This window comes from Mycteria americana, chromosome 17 (genome assembly GCF_035582795.1).
Source record: "Mycteria americana isolate JAX WOST 10 ecotype Jacksonville Zoo and Gardens chromosome 17, USCA_MyAme_1.0, whole genome shotgun sequence".
Classification (NCBI taxonomy): Eukaryota; Metazoa; Chordata; class Aves; order Ciconiiformes; family Ciconiidae; genus Mycteria; species Mycteria americana.
Window position 1 is genome coordinate 3,623,970 of NC_134381.1, and position 13,233 is coordinate 3,637,202.

The following is a 13,233-nucleotide window of genomic DNA, read 5'->3' on the forward strand; positions in this document are numbered from 1 at the left end:
TACAATAAAGCTATTCAATGTCCTGCTAGATTTTAGGCTTGAGTTTATCTTTTTAAGGGGGAAGCCAAGTGTCTCATGTCCTAATCTGATAAATACATTGGCCTGTACTCCACCAGGTTGGATTTTGGGGCAGAAGTATTTTCTCCAGGGCTTTCAGCAGAATGGGGTCCAGACTTTTCACCAGGGATTTTGCTTACAATTACAGTGCAAATGATAATGACTATTTCTTAATTAGAATAGGCAAAGCTTATGCTTGACCACAGCTATACATTCAGGGACTTCAGATGTGAGTTAGGTTTGGACTTGAACCTATTAAGTTCATATGAAGCCTGTATACCTCATTCTCCATCTGTGAAAGCACTTTGCACTTTCCAGAAGTGAAGATCGACACTTTGGGATATTATGGTAATGTGGACTATGTAGCATCCCAGAGAAGTGATCGATTTAAATGTAATTTGAGTCTGTGACTATTTGTGAACAGAGTAGGTCGTCATTGATTCCACAGATTGAACTTGGAATGGCTTTTCTTAGCAAATTTTGGTTTTCTGCCCTTATACCTTCTTGTGCAAGGTCTGCCTGTCTCTGATGAAGAGCTCAGCGGGAGTTACTTAGTGCCTAGAGAAAATGTGCTGAGTAAAGCAGGGCTCCGTGTGCTCATTGTACATGCTTTTAATATTTTTGGTTTTGTTCTTAGTAATTTCTGTGTTCACCTAATCCTAAGAATAGGAACAGATAGAAATAAATCAACCATAAATAGCATCGCTAATTAACAGAAGTAGCGAGGAGTGAATTATGAAAAATCAGATGAAGGGTAAATAGAGTTCATCTCTAGAAGACAGCTGAGAGTTTTCCTCAATGCAAAAGCACTTATCTAAGAGAAGATTACACTTTAATTGCCCCAGATAAGTCAGGCTCTGCCATTGATTAGATTAAAGTGAGTAAACTCTAGGTGTACTACACATTTTGATTAAAAACATAGTAAAGAGCTAATGGTCTGGGGTGTTTCAGCTTTGGCTGTATCTGTCAAATTAGATCCCTTCTTTATTGAACCCCACTCTGGAAATATTTCCAAAGGATTATGTGTTAGCCCATTAATTGCTTGTTTTTCACATTGATGGACAGTGTGCTGAGCGAAGTGGTGGCAGAATTTCTTCCTTGGAGATCCAGGACAATCACCTCAGGGTTGCTGCTCCTGTCAAAAGTGGCTGAAAGAAGAAACTTGTGTAAGCAGCAGAATGGCTCCTTGTGCAGAGGCAAAGCGAGTTGTTTTGTTGCTCTACTGGTAAAAAATTTGAGTTAACTCTAAGTCTAAATGGGTTTCTAACAGCTTGAGAGCCCAAAGCAGCGTGTCTGCACAACCAGGGAACCCTAGCTTGGAGATCTGCTGGCAGGACCAGCCTAGACCTTGTTCTGGGATTTGTTACTTGGGTTGTTGCTGGTACGTCGTAGGATGGTCTGTGACTTTACACTTCTGTAGATGCTGCCCTTAAGGTCTCATTTAAAGCTCCAAAGGCAACAGAAGAACACCTATAAAGGCATTTTGGCTGCCTTTAGGTGCTGGCAGAGGAGCTCTGGTGAAGGCTGCTGTGCAGCTACTCTCTTTGAGAGGTGCCTGCCACCCATAGCAGTAGCAGAAGGGAATTCGACCCTGAGCCATGAAGCTTGGAGTGTGTTTTCTTAGCTCCAGCTGTGAGCTGGAGTGAGTTTGCATCATGCTGACTGCACCCATGGAGGTGCAGGTGCAGAAGGGGGTCTGCTGTGGAGGGTTAGTCCCCCCAGCATGGGCAGTGCCTGGCAGCTGGCCTGCACTGACATCCTACCCTGTGCACAGCTTCCTGAGTGCAAGCCAAAGTCATCAGGAAGTCTGTATAAATTATATTAATTATAGGCTTACCATAAAGTCGGTGTGTTCACATGTGGGTCTGTGGTGATAGAGTTGACCTGGTGTAGCCTTGTGTGTGGACATCCCTGAGCTCTCTCTTCCTCTCAATACAGGAATAAAGGGACTGCAAGCAGAGACAGCGATGATTTTGGAAGAAGGACAAAGAGAGTGATGTTTTTTTAATGAGAAACTTGGAAATCAGGAGCTGAAACGTGAGATTGTTTTTGCTTAGGTTCATTGCAGCACAATAGTCTCCAATCGGGGTATGCAGTACCTGCCATGCACCACCCGGTATTTTCTTATAGCAAAGGTCTTAGTTGTTCTGCTGCTTTTGTGTTGCCCAAGAGGATTTAATCAGGTTCAGCAGTGTTTTGTAGGTTATTTGAATATGCCATTTCAACATGTGCTATCACTGCCTGGCTTGCTTGGTCCTTGGCATGCGCTGAATGGGGTTGTGGGCAGTGGTGGCAGGTCTTCTGTTTGCACCAGCTAGGAGAAGCTGTCAGCTTTGGATTGCAGATCCATCAGGTCTCAGATTCACCCTTGGGGCATGGCCTTAGTACGCCAGTTTGCTGGCTGCTGGTCAGTGGCACACAGGCCTAGGTACGTGGGAATCCCTTATCCCTCTCACCACATGAAATATAGATTTAGGTTGTGTTGCAGAAGCCAGAGGAGAGTGGGAGGTTGAGGGCAGCTGTGCTGTCTGCTTAGAGGAAAGAGGGAGGCAGGATTTTGGGGATTATTCTGTGTTTGACTTGCTCTAATTTGCAGTCTGTAAATCTCCTGAAACCTAAGAGTTGCCACCCGTTGAACAGGGGCAGTCACTTGCCTGTTCACGAGGCTGTGTGTGTAAACCAAATTTTACTTAATTGTGTGTTTGTTATTTTGGGATTCCAGAACCAGGATCTCATCACTGATGCAAACTGTGATCAAGCAACCTTGATAGAAACTGCACAAGCTTCCCTTCCTTGGGGGCTGCTGGGTCTTTTTTCTGCAGGGGCTGTCACAGTTTTCCCAGTAACTCCCCACTGCTGACGGAAACCTCACTGGCGAGGAAGTGCTGCGGAGTATTTACATGTTCCTTCCCCTACCAAACCAGCTCCTGCTCCCTTTGATCAGCCCTGTTTGAAGTCAGCAGCGTGTGGGATTCGGCCATGAGGCTGGCGGGCTGCGAGGCTCCCCTGGTGATGCCCCAGCCGCGGGGAGCGCCGAGCTGAAAGTAGGCAGGGTCCCCAGAGAGCCGATGTTGTGCTGCCGGGATGGGGATGGGCTGGGAGAAGGATGTCGGAGCAGGTAGGGCTTCGCTGACCATTTCATGGTGACAGGATGGGGCTGGCTGGAGCAGAGTTGCTTCTGGTCTTGCAGCAGCAAGAAGCTCCAGCAAACACGAGAAACTCATTTCAGGACAGCCAGGCACAAGGGCTCTGCCTCCCCACACGCCCTGGGAACATGGGCCATGGCCAGGGCTGCAGAAAGGAAGATGAAAGGTAATATAAAAGCATTTCTGGTCTCTGCAGCACTTTGCAAGCAGCAGTAGGCTGCTTTCAAGTCAATTGTTTCAAAACATATCTTTAAATGAATTAATAATTAGACACAGCTGCCATCTTGTTAACATAATGAAGCAGTGGCCTAACAGCTCTCTGTGTCTGAGAGACAAAAGTGAGTATTAATACTGGCCTTTCTCTGGTGTTGGACAGGTCACAAAAGGCTTGGTTGTGGGAAGTGTCTTGTGCTTTGCTGGAGTACACTCCGTTCTCTTTGGCTGTATTGGGAGCGCAGGGCATTAATCTCCCTGCATGACAGAAGCCTTTCAGCTTCGGCATTTGTTCGAGATGACAGTATTCACCCACCTATCTCTGTAGAGAGGTGGCCCTGCTGTCACTGCTTGGGGACACTGGCAATGTGCTCGGTGCTGCATGAAAGGGAGGAGAGAGTCCCGAAGTGCTTAAAGCCAACTGTGCAGAGATTCAACATGTAAAGGTTGTCCTTTTGCATCCAGCTGTGAGCTGGGCGCTCCTGCTGAGCAGTGACATCAGGCTGCAGGGTGGATGACGAAGCAGAGTCACGTGCAAGAGGCTAGAAGGATGTTGTTGGGGATTTAGGTTGGACTTTGGGGGGTGGGGGGAGGCAGGGAAAGAAAAGGAGGCACCAGCTGTGAGTAGGCATAGTGGGTGCATCTTGATACAAGTGCCAGGTCAGGGGGTGGAAGCAGCTTGGAGCTGAGCAGAGGTTAGGCAGAGGGAGCTGCGGCAGCTGGGCTTGTTGGGAGGAGCACTCCAGGGGCTGGACAGTTCGTATGGGCTTTAGATGCCTGAGGCACAGCTCTCTGGGTCTCCACTGCGACCCCCACAGTGTCCCTTAGACTTCCCGTGCCTCAGTTTCCTGCTGTGCAGCTCCTTGCCTGTGGGAGCCTTGTGCTGTCAAGTTTAAGGGACATGAGCTGTTTGATGCCAGTGCCCGGGGCACTCCTGGAGCAAGGCTTCAGCTTGCTGTGGGCACTGCTCAGGGGGTGCTTGTGAAAAGCCCTGCGGCTCTTACCAACCAGCAGGTTCTGCAGCTCCTGAGCAGTGAGGGAGCTCTCCTGTAAGCCCTTACTGTATTTGGATATAGTTCTGGCACATCATGACAAGTATGTCATTTTTCCTTCTTCCCTGTCGGGTTAGACCTGTGGTTAGGATCAAGGAGCACTGACAGTCAGCCAGGCGTTACACCAGTGAAATGTTTTAGCTGGAACATAAAAATTGATCTGATCTCTTGGGTCATCCTGCTTAATAAGCAAGCCTGGAGCTGGGCCACAGCCCAAGCCCCAGTGGCCCTGCAGATGGAGGGCTGTCTCCTCTTCTCAGCATGGCCAGAGGTGTCTGCGGGACTCGGGGGGCTTTCCCTGGAGGAGAGGAGTTTGGTTTTCCTGGCAGGAAACAGGTTTGATTCATTAAAGCATCTCACCGTGGCAGAGCCAGTGCCATAAACTGTGATTGGGCTTGGGCACGCTTGGGAGCACTGGGAAAGATGCTGCACATCCGTGAAGACTCTGCTTTCTCAGGAGAGGTTTTCTGTTGACCCTTTTGCCTGGTGTTTTGCCCTCTAGTTTGTCCTGGATCCCTGTGTGTGAGGCAGAGCAAACAGAGTGAGTCCCTGCCCTGCCTGGCCCTGAGCATACGGTAGTCTAGCAAATGCTCAGAGGAGGGTGGTTAATTAGTCGCATTTCAGCACATTTCATTTTTAAGGGCTTTGATCGTGGCATGGAATTGTGGATCTGTCGCCAAGTTTGGGCTTCAAATGAATAAATAAATGATAAATGATCATTTGGCAGCAATGAACCTGCTGCACTCTCTTTGCATGTTTATGTAGTTTCCCTTCTCCCATCTGTTCCCTTCCTCCAGCTCTTCCTTGTGGGCTGGCTCTCCAGCCCCCCTTGCCTGGCTGACGGCAGCCCCAGCCTTGCTGAATGGGATGCTCTTGCTCCAACTGGAGACATGAGGGCTGCCATCTTGGTCAACAAAATGAGAATTGAAGAACAGCCTCTAAATATAAAAACATAGGTTTTGCTCTGGTAATCCCAGGAGAACAGGCTGGGGCTGAACCAGGTACTTTCCCCATGCGTTAGGGAAGAAGCACTGAGGACTAAAAATTGTGTCCTAAAAACAAGTGTCCTTGTTTCCTCTGAACCCATCTGTAGAGACGTGGTGCAGGAGAACAGGGAAAGGAAATAGTTAAAAGCAGAGAGAAATGGAAAGACAAAACTGAACAAAGAAGTGGTGCTGCTGGGGTGGGATGACAGGTACTGCAAAAGGCATTAAAAAACTGTAATGAGAGATTGGGCTGCACAGAATTTTTGCCGTCTTTCTGCTCTCATTTTCCCAGCCTGTTTTCTCTTCAGATTCATGTGTCTGTCACACACTGGTTTTGCCTTTAGCAGGGGTGGTTTGTGGTGAGGTTAGTTAGTCCTTGTTCCTCTCGGGTGAGTCACTGATCAAGTGACATAGATATTTCCGAAGATGTTTGCGATTTGGAGAAATGCTTGTCACGTGTTTGATCTGGAGCATGTTCGTTGAGCAAGAATTTGTGCAGATATGTACCATATTAAAAATGCCTCAGAAGGTATTTACTAGCACCAGTGCTATAAATATTATTACCTGTAAGAAATATTATGACATGGGTCACCCACATCACACGTTGGTTTTGCTTGTTTATTGGGTGACTTCTACTTATGCAGAAACATTTCAAGGTGGCATCAAGTTCACACATGGCTGAAATAAAGCACTTCTTTCTGTGAATCCTTCTGCAAGCAAAATTACACTTGCAAATATGATTTGGAATAGTGACCAAAAAGCACCACAGATAATAAGTAAAAGGCGCCAATGTCAGTAAGAATTAATGCATTTTTTTGCAAGTTGGTGTTTGAGAGCACTTCTCTGTGGTCTCTGCCAGCCTCTGCAGTTGGGCAGGTAGGTGAGCTCTGTGTTTGTGTTATTCTTCACCCTCTGCGGGAGGAGGAGGAGGAGGAGGAGGAGGAGAATGTCTTTGGGTCTTTTCTTCTCTTTTTGCTTCCCTTTTCCCCTCCCTTACACCCAACATCAAATTCTCAAATTGCTGCATTCTCCACTCACAAGAGAAGAATTTGCATTTTTCTTGGCACTTGGCTTCAGTAAATGGCCATGTGGCATTTTACTTTTCAGCAGTTCCTTAAAGAGCTCCCTTGTGGTTGATGAATGCAGAAACTTTGTCATAAACTAAACCACCGTTCCCTCCCCTTATCTAGACTGCTACTTACTCAAGGAGCCTCAGACGGGTTTTGATGACAGAAGCCCAAAGTGCTGAGTAAGCAGATGTGGAATTGCAGTCACTCTGAAGATGCCTCGTTTTCTTGCAGACTTCTTGTCTTCTTGTGCTCTGTGTGTATGTGCAGATTCTGGGCATGGTGCCATGCTTTGCCTTAATTGCAGCACAGATTAACGGAAGGCTGTGGTTCCCTCCCGTTGTTGTGTGTCTCAATTCAGATGTAAATACGACACTGATGCTGAGCACATGGGAAGTCAAAGTTGAGGTGGGGAGGGAGGAGGCTGGTGTAGAAAGCCTGCACAGAGGTAGGTCACTTAAAAGTGTGTTTTGGCCCTGCAGTGGGGTCAGCCTGGAGCTGTGAAATTAGATGAATCTTCTCACTGGAGCTGACGACAAATCATGGTGTGGATGGTGGGACAATCAGCTTGGTTCATCAGTTCTTTTGCTGGCATTTCAGCTGGTGAACATAACAGAACTAACCATTACATCAGTGGTGGACAGCCCTATGGAAATCTGAGGGGAATCTCCCCTGCCCTCTGCCCTGCAGTTTCTGTATGGCACTTTGTTTCTGAGACCAATTAACACTTGGTTTTCTCTCTCCCTTTTTCTTTGTTTCCAGACAAATGATGCTGCAGGAAATACCTGGAACTGGCTTTACTTCATCCCTCTCATCATCATTGGCTCTTTCTTCATGCTCAACTTGGTGCTGGGTGTCTTATCAGGGTAAGACACTAATGACTTGTTTGTCTCCACCTGGGTATGAAAAGGGAAGACGTGTTGGTTTTAGGACTGTGGGAGGATGTAACTGAAAAAAAGAAGATGGGGTGATAGATCACACTGTGCATTGTCCCCCTTCACACATTTCCTACCCTGTCCTTTCCTTGCAGTGGGGTATTTCTATAAGACTATAGAGCCGTAGGATGGGGGATAGGCTGGTGAAAAATCGTTAATTGAGATGATTCTAAATCCAGACCCAAGAGTTAAGCGAGCTCCCTGTAATTATACTGACTTGGGCCTGTGCAGCCAACACTTACTCCTGCATCATCTTGAAAACCCATCAGGAACCCACTGATGCCAGGATAAATACTTCAGTGCTGGAGCTGGACATCAAAGTGTTCATAATGCACTTGGTGTAGCTGTGCAGTATGGAGAAAGGGGAAGCTCAAACAAAAGGCAATTAAAAAATCTCAGGGTTTTGTTGTTTGGGTTTTTTTTTGGTGGGGGTGTTTTGGTGGGTTTTTTTGGTGGTTTTTTTTTGGGTTTTTTGTTGTTGTTGTTGTTGTTTGTTTGTTTGTTTAAATCTCTAGCTGTTTAAGCCAATGTCTAGATTTTGGGGACACGCTAGTCTCTTGATGTTCGAACCTCAGGGGTCAGCCAAGGATTTAGTGTTTGTTGCATATGAGTTTTGGGTTTGGGCCATTATAAAGATGAGGCTGCCAAGTTTGAAACCTAGCTGGAACGTCCCCAGTGTCTGTGGAAATTTGATATGGAATTAACAACCTCACTCATCTTAATGGTCTGCAAGCTCTTAGACTTTGGGACCTCATTTTGCACACAGTTTCTTCTCAGCTCATCCAGGTGATCTAGATTATATAGATCCATAAAGATCTACATTTATTTCTGGCTCTTGGCAGCATGGGAAGGGAGAAAAGAGTTAATGCTGCTGAGTGGTAAAAGCCCTTCAGTGCTGCACCTTTGCTCTTTCTCTTTAAGTTACTAGAGAAAGAAAAATGTTTTCCAAAATGTTTTCCAATGTTTTCTCTATTTTATTATTTTGTTGAGGATCCTCATCCTCAAAGCACATGCTGGGGGCAGGAGCTGGGAGACAGCAGTGCAGTTTGGTTTGAGGACTGGGAAACGTGCTGCTACAAGAGAGGGTCATGGGGAAGGCTATGTTGTGTGCTTTGCTGTTCCTTCAGTCCAGGAATAATGGTCATGATCAATAACCGATCAAAGCCATTCATCAGACATCCTGTTGTATCAGAGGCTTTGTAGAGGAGAGCTTCGTGACCATACTTGCCTGACCTATGATTTAAAGCAAGCACCAGAGCCAGGGCTGAGTGCGGTTCATTAGGTAGTTCATCTTCCTCGTTCCACAGTGGGGTCAGCCCACGCTGGCTGAAACGATACTTGTGATTTAAAACAAAACTCAGAAGCCTGCAGGCTCCTGCTCCTTTGTACTGGATTCAAACATGTTTGGTGACCAAAAAATGGAAACCTCTGTCTGGCTCTCCTGAAAGCCTCTCGTTGCTTGGGGCAAAATGTGAGTATTATATAAATGTGTATCTTCTACTGAAAATGCAGCTCTGTGTATCAGGTTTCCTTTTGTTAGCGGTAAGGGTGATAATATCTTCACAGAGGGAAGCTTTTAAATTCTATTTTGCATAGTGGTTTGATGTCCTTGGCTGGAATAATTCCTGGGGAGAGGCTGAAGAGAAGAAACATCATAACACAAGTGTTGACCACACTGCTCAGCAGGCTGCTGGTGGGCTTGCAGCTATTGAGCAATGAAGGAAACTGGGTATATCTGAATGGACTGGTGATGAGAAGGCACCAGAAAGGTGGAAAGACCCTCTGAAGGCAAAGACTGTTGTCATTATATTCTCTAACTAAAAGCCCCAGACAGCACTGTAGAAAAAACCAAAATTTCTGCTGGAGGTTATTCTTTGCATGGGTTTCTGCATGGAGAAAGTGTTGTTGGCAAATGCATGTTGACTTCTATAGGGTACAGTTTCACTCAAAGACACTATGCCGTCCATGTCCCAGTGACAGCATCATCTAGCAGCTCCTGCAACAGAGATTCTTGGCAATATCCCACATTTCTGTTTCAATAAAACAAAGTTGATTTAGGGTTAGAGGTTCTACAAATAGCCCATGAACAGGATTAACTCAGCAATCACTCACCTGGTTCTTATTTTCATGATCTGTGCACCTCATAGCCTTTAATATTATCCTTGCTGTATCCTGGGGGTGATGGAGTGGTCTGCTCTCCTTCTCCACACATTACAGAGAGGGAACAGTGGGGTAGAGAGAGGGGATGGAATGCCCCTGGGAAACAATTGCAAAGCTGAGGTTAGGTCACTGGTTTCCTAGGCTTGTGTGTGATCTTCATTACTGTTCTCTTTCACAAAAATCCTGTTGGTCAGGTTGTATTTTATTTTGCCATACACCTCATCAGCATTAGGGGGTTAAGCTTCAGCATGCCACTGCCTGTACCTTGGAAAGCCACAGAAAAAGCTTTTACCTTAGTATTTTTCATTGCTGTTAGTTTTGAGCTATTTCCTCTCACATGTTTGTGTTCCTCAGTGGGCAATAAGGAAGCTACAAATTTCTGAAGTAGGTATGCAGACGCTATTGCAGATTATGGCAATACAAATAATCTGAAATGACAAGTTATTGAGCTTCCTACTGACACTGAATTATGCAGAGTTTTGCCATAACTCTTAATGGAATTTTCTGCCTTTCTGTGTTTTTTTGTGAACCCATGTCAACACTGGGCAGATACCTAATATGAGTGGTCTTAGCTCCTGGGTTTATCCGTTTGAGCAGTATAAGTAGATCGACCCGGTTAGGATCCCGAGTCTCATCTGCCAGCAAAATGTGGAAGCATTTGCATTGCAAATGCTACAGAAGAGATGATACCTGTTTTAAAATAAAGAGCAAACAACCTTTCCCCTCTGCTGATTCTTCTGGAATTATAATAAAAACAAAGGCAGGGAAGTGACAGGGAAATGTGGAAATCTGTAAGTGTTGGTAAAAACTTGGTATAAAAATAACCCACAATCCTGGGCCACAGCTGATAGGACAAAAACCTCTAAGTACTTGGTTAAAGATGTAATTAAAAGCATGTTGACCCCATAATTCAGATTAAATGAGACTCTGCCTGCTGTACAGCGTGTCCTCCTCATGCATGCTGATCAAAGCACTGCCAGTGCTCCTGTAATGGGTTAATATTTAAATACCCTCCCCAAATGGCACACTCTGCCTTCTGTTCCTTTCCCCTCCCTGATGGAAGCACAGGGTGCCAGACTGCCAGCAGAGCTCGGCTCTGCTTGTGCCACCAAATATCCCGATTTCCCCAATGATCCTAGGACGTGGGGTGTGGAGTTATCACAAACATCTTATTTCTGATGGTGCAATAGGGATGTTGGGCTCTCCTATGTCTTTACAAAAGATGCACGTTGCAGTGGATGCTGTGCTGTACCTGCTTACCACCGTGCTAAAGGTGGGTCTCTGGGGAAATCGGTAGCAGCTCCCACTTGCCAGGTTGCACATCACAAGCAAAGACAGGCTGTGCAGTTCTCTAGCTGTGAATATGGTAGGGTTTCGAGTTTTCCCGGAGTACTGCAGTGGTCATAGGTACACAAGTGAACTGCAACTGAAACAGCTCCTAAAATCCAGGAACTGCCTTTGCTTGTTCACAGAAGATACGGGGTTCTCCAGCAGACACTCAGCATCCTGTTTGCTGTGGAGTAGTGGTAATGTGGGCTTGTGTCCCTTGTTGGGGATTTTCCCCTCTGCTCCTCACTATGTATTCCCCTTGCTTTCTGTTTTCCCTCTCTGGTGCTTGATCCCTCTGTGAGCCGATAAAACTCAATAGCCCTGCAGAAACCAATAGAGCAGAAAAACGCAGATTATTTTCTTCTGGAGGAGCTTTTATTGAGTGCCATAGCTGATTCAAGAGAAGATCGGGACTGTATAGGGTCAGGAGATGTGTTTCTGCACAGGAACTGTAGCGGTCTGCCCACTGGATCAGGATGGGCAGATGCAGGGTGTGTTCTGCCCATCCGTGTGCTGGGAAACATATTGGGATGACTGCCCAAGCCTGATACCTCCCCAGTCACAGACACAAAAAAAAGGAAGAGAGAAATGTAAAAAAGAAAAAAAAAAACGAGATTAGATACCTGGTTGAAGTTTTGCTGAACCATCCATCCACCCAAAGGATGAACCAGGCTTTGTTCATACTACAGAGCTGCCCTTGGCTTTATTTCTCTGTTTTAACCATGAGAAGCCATTCTAGCCATCCAGACCTTGTTCCAGAAAGCTGGGGCACCTTGGTTCCCCGAAATTGCGGTAGCATTTTGTAAGGTTTCCAGTGCAGAGTGGAACAACAGCAGTAGTGAAAAAGTTTAGGAATTTGTATCCATAATATATTTCTCTTGAAATATCTTTTTGCATTGAGTGCGGTGGGTGGTTATTCTTACTTATTAGATTATTTGTAAACTCTCTGTGGCCTAGGTAGCAACAAAGGCACCCATCACAGGGAATACAACCTTTCCATAGAAAAGGAGATTGGCTGCCTCTGGTGGCACCATGGGAATGTTCTGCCTCCAAGTGATGCCAAGAAGGGTTGACCCCAGATGCCTTTCAGTTTTCCCTAAACACAGGGTTGTTTGCCGCTTGGGATGTCATGCGATTTGGCTTCAGTTCTGACCAGAAAATGCCCTAGGATGATCCTGATAATTTTTTTTATTGAACTCTGCACATGGTTCTGCAGCTTACAGTGAGGAGGGAGAAAATACCCCCATTGAATTGAGAAGTCCTGACCAACGCTCATTCTTTTTCTGACTTTGTACTGTTTTCTTGCTAGCAGGCTGCAGCCCTCTGCCACCCTGCTCTGGCAGCTGTTGCCACCAAGAGATGGGCACCCATCTCCATATACACCTTAGCTTCCTGGTGTTCCCTCCCTTAGCAGTGATTTCCAATGTTGTTTTTCTCATCCTGCTGCTGTTCCTCTCCCAGCCCTCAGCCTCCTCTCAGCCCAGCTAGCAGCTTTCTTCCGTGGGCTGGTGGGTTCATGGAGTTTTCTACTGCTTGGGTGTTGAGTTGGGTATTAATTTTGCCTGGTAATGAGCTGGATGATTCTGTACAATACATTTGTGACTGTTTTGATGCTTTGGATTACACAATGCAAAGAGGATAAACGTTATCATGGGATGCTGTGAGGAAGATGATTTAACTTATTTCAAGGCTAAGTGCTTTTTGGCACTGTTTCACGCAGCGGCAGGGCGCGGTGAGGGTGGTGAGACTGCAGGAGTGCTGGCCAGAGAGGGCAGCGCACTGTGAATGATGCATTTGAATACTGAGCGTCTGTGTGTCTCGAGTGTGAAAAACGTTGCTTGTCATGTCCTCAAATATTTATTGTGAAGCCTGAGGTATTTCCAGACTAGCCAGTAAAGAGTAATGATATTTCCTGAGGTTTACTCATCTGGCTGCAATAACCAAGCGTGGAGAGGCACTGCAGTGGCCAGTTTGCATCTTCCCTGCTTAAGTATTGCTATAACGTGGTCCAGACCTGCTCTGTCCCGAGATGTGCAACACCTGCCTCTTGTTATATGAGACCACCTGGTGTAAGAACTGCAGGGAGACATTTTGAACGGATGCAGCATCTTCGTGACAGCAAGGAGCCTGGCAAGGGATACAGCTACAGACCGTGCTGGCATCTTGCAGGCGAACAAGGGTCAGGGTAAATGGTGCTTTAATTCTTCGCTGCTGCACCCTGTTTCGAGCAGTCTGCAGTGTGGGGTGATGCTCTCTGGGCAGAGCCCTATTAAACAGTCTCCCTGTTG

General features: G+C 46.3%; 1 protein-coding gene across 1 annotated transcript in view; it reads left to right on the plus strand.

The window, feature by feature from the left end:
• The window catches only part of CACNA1B (calcium voltage-gated channel subunit alpha1 B), a 298,439-nt gene that overhangs the window by 129,193 nt on the left and 156,013 nt on the right, over positions 1–13,233 (plus strand). Inside the window, exon 7 of the mRNA XM_075519947.1 lies at positions 7,284–7,387. Within this exon, the coding sequence (XP_075376062.1) occupies positions 7,284–7,387 (104 nt within the window). The remainder of the gene's footprint in view (positions 1–7,283; positions 7,388–13,233) is intronic.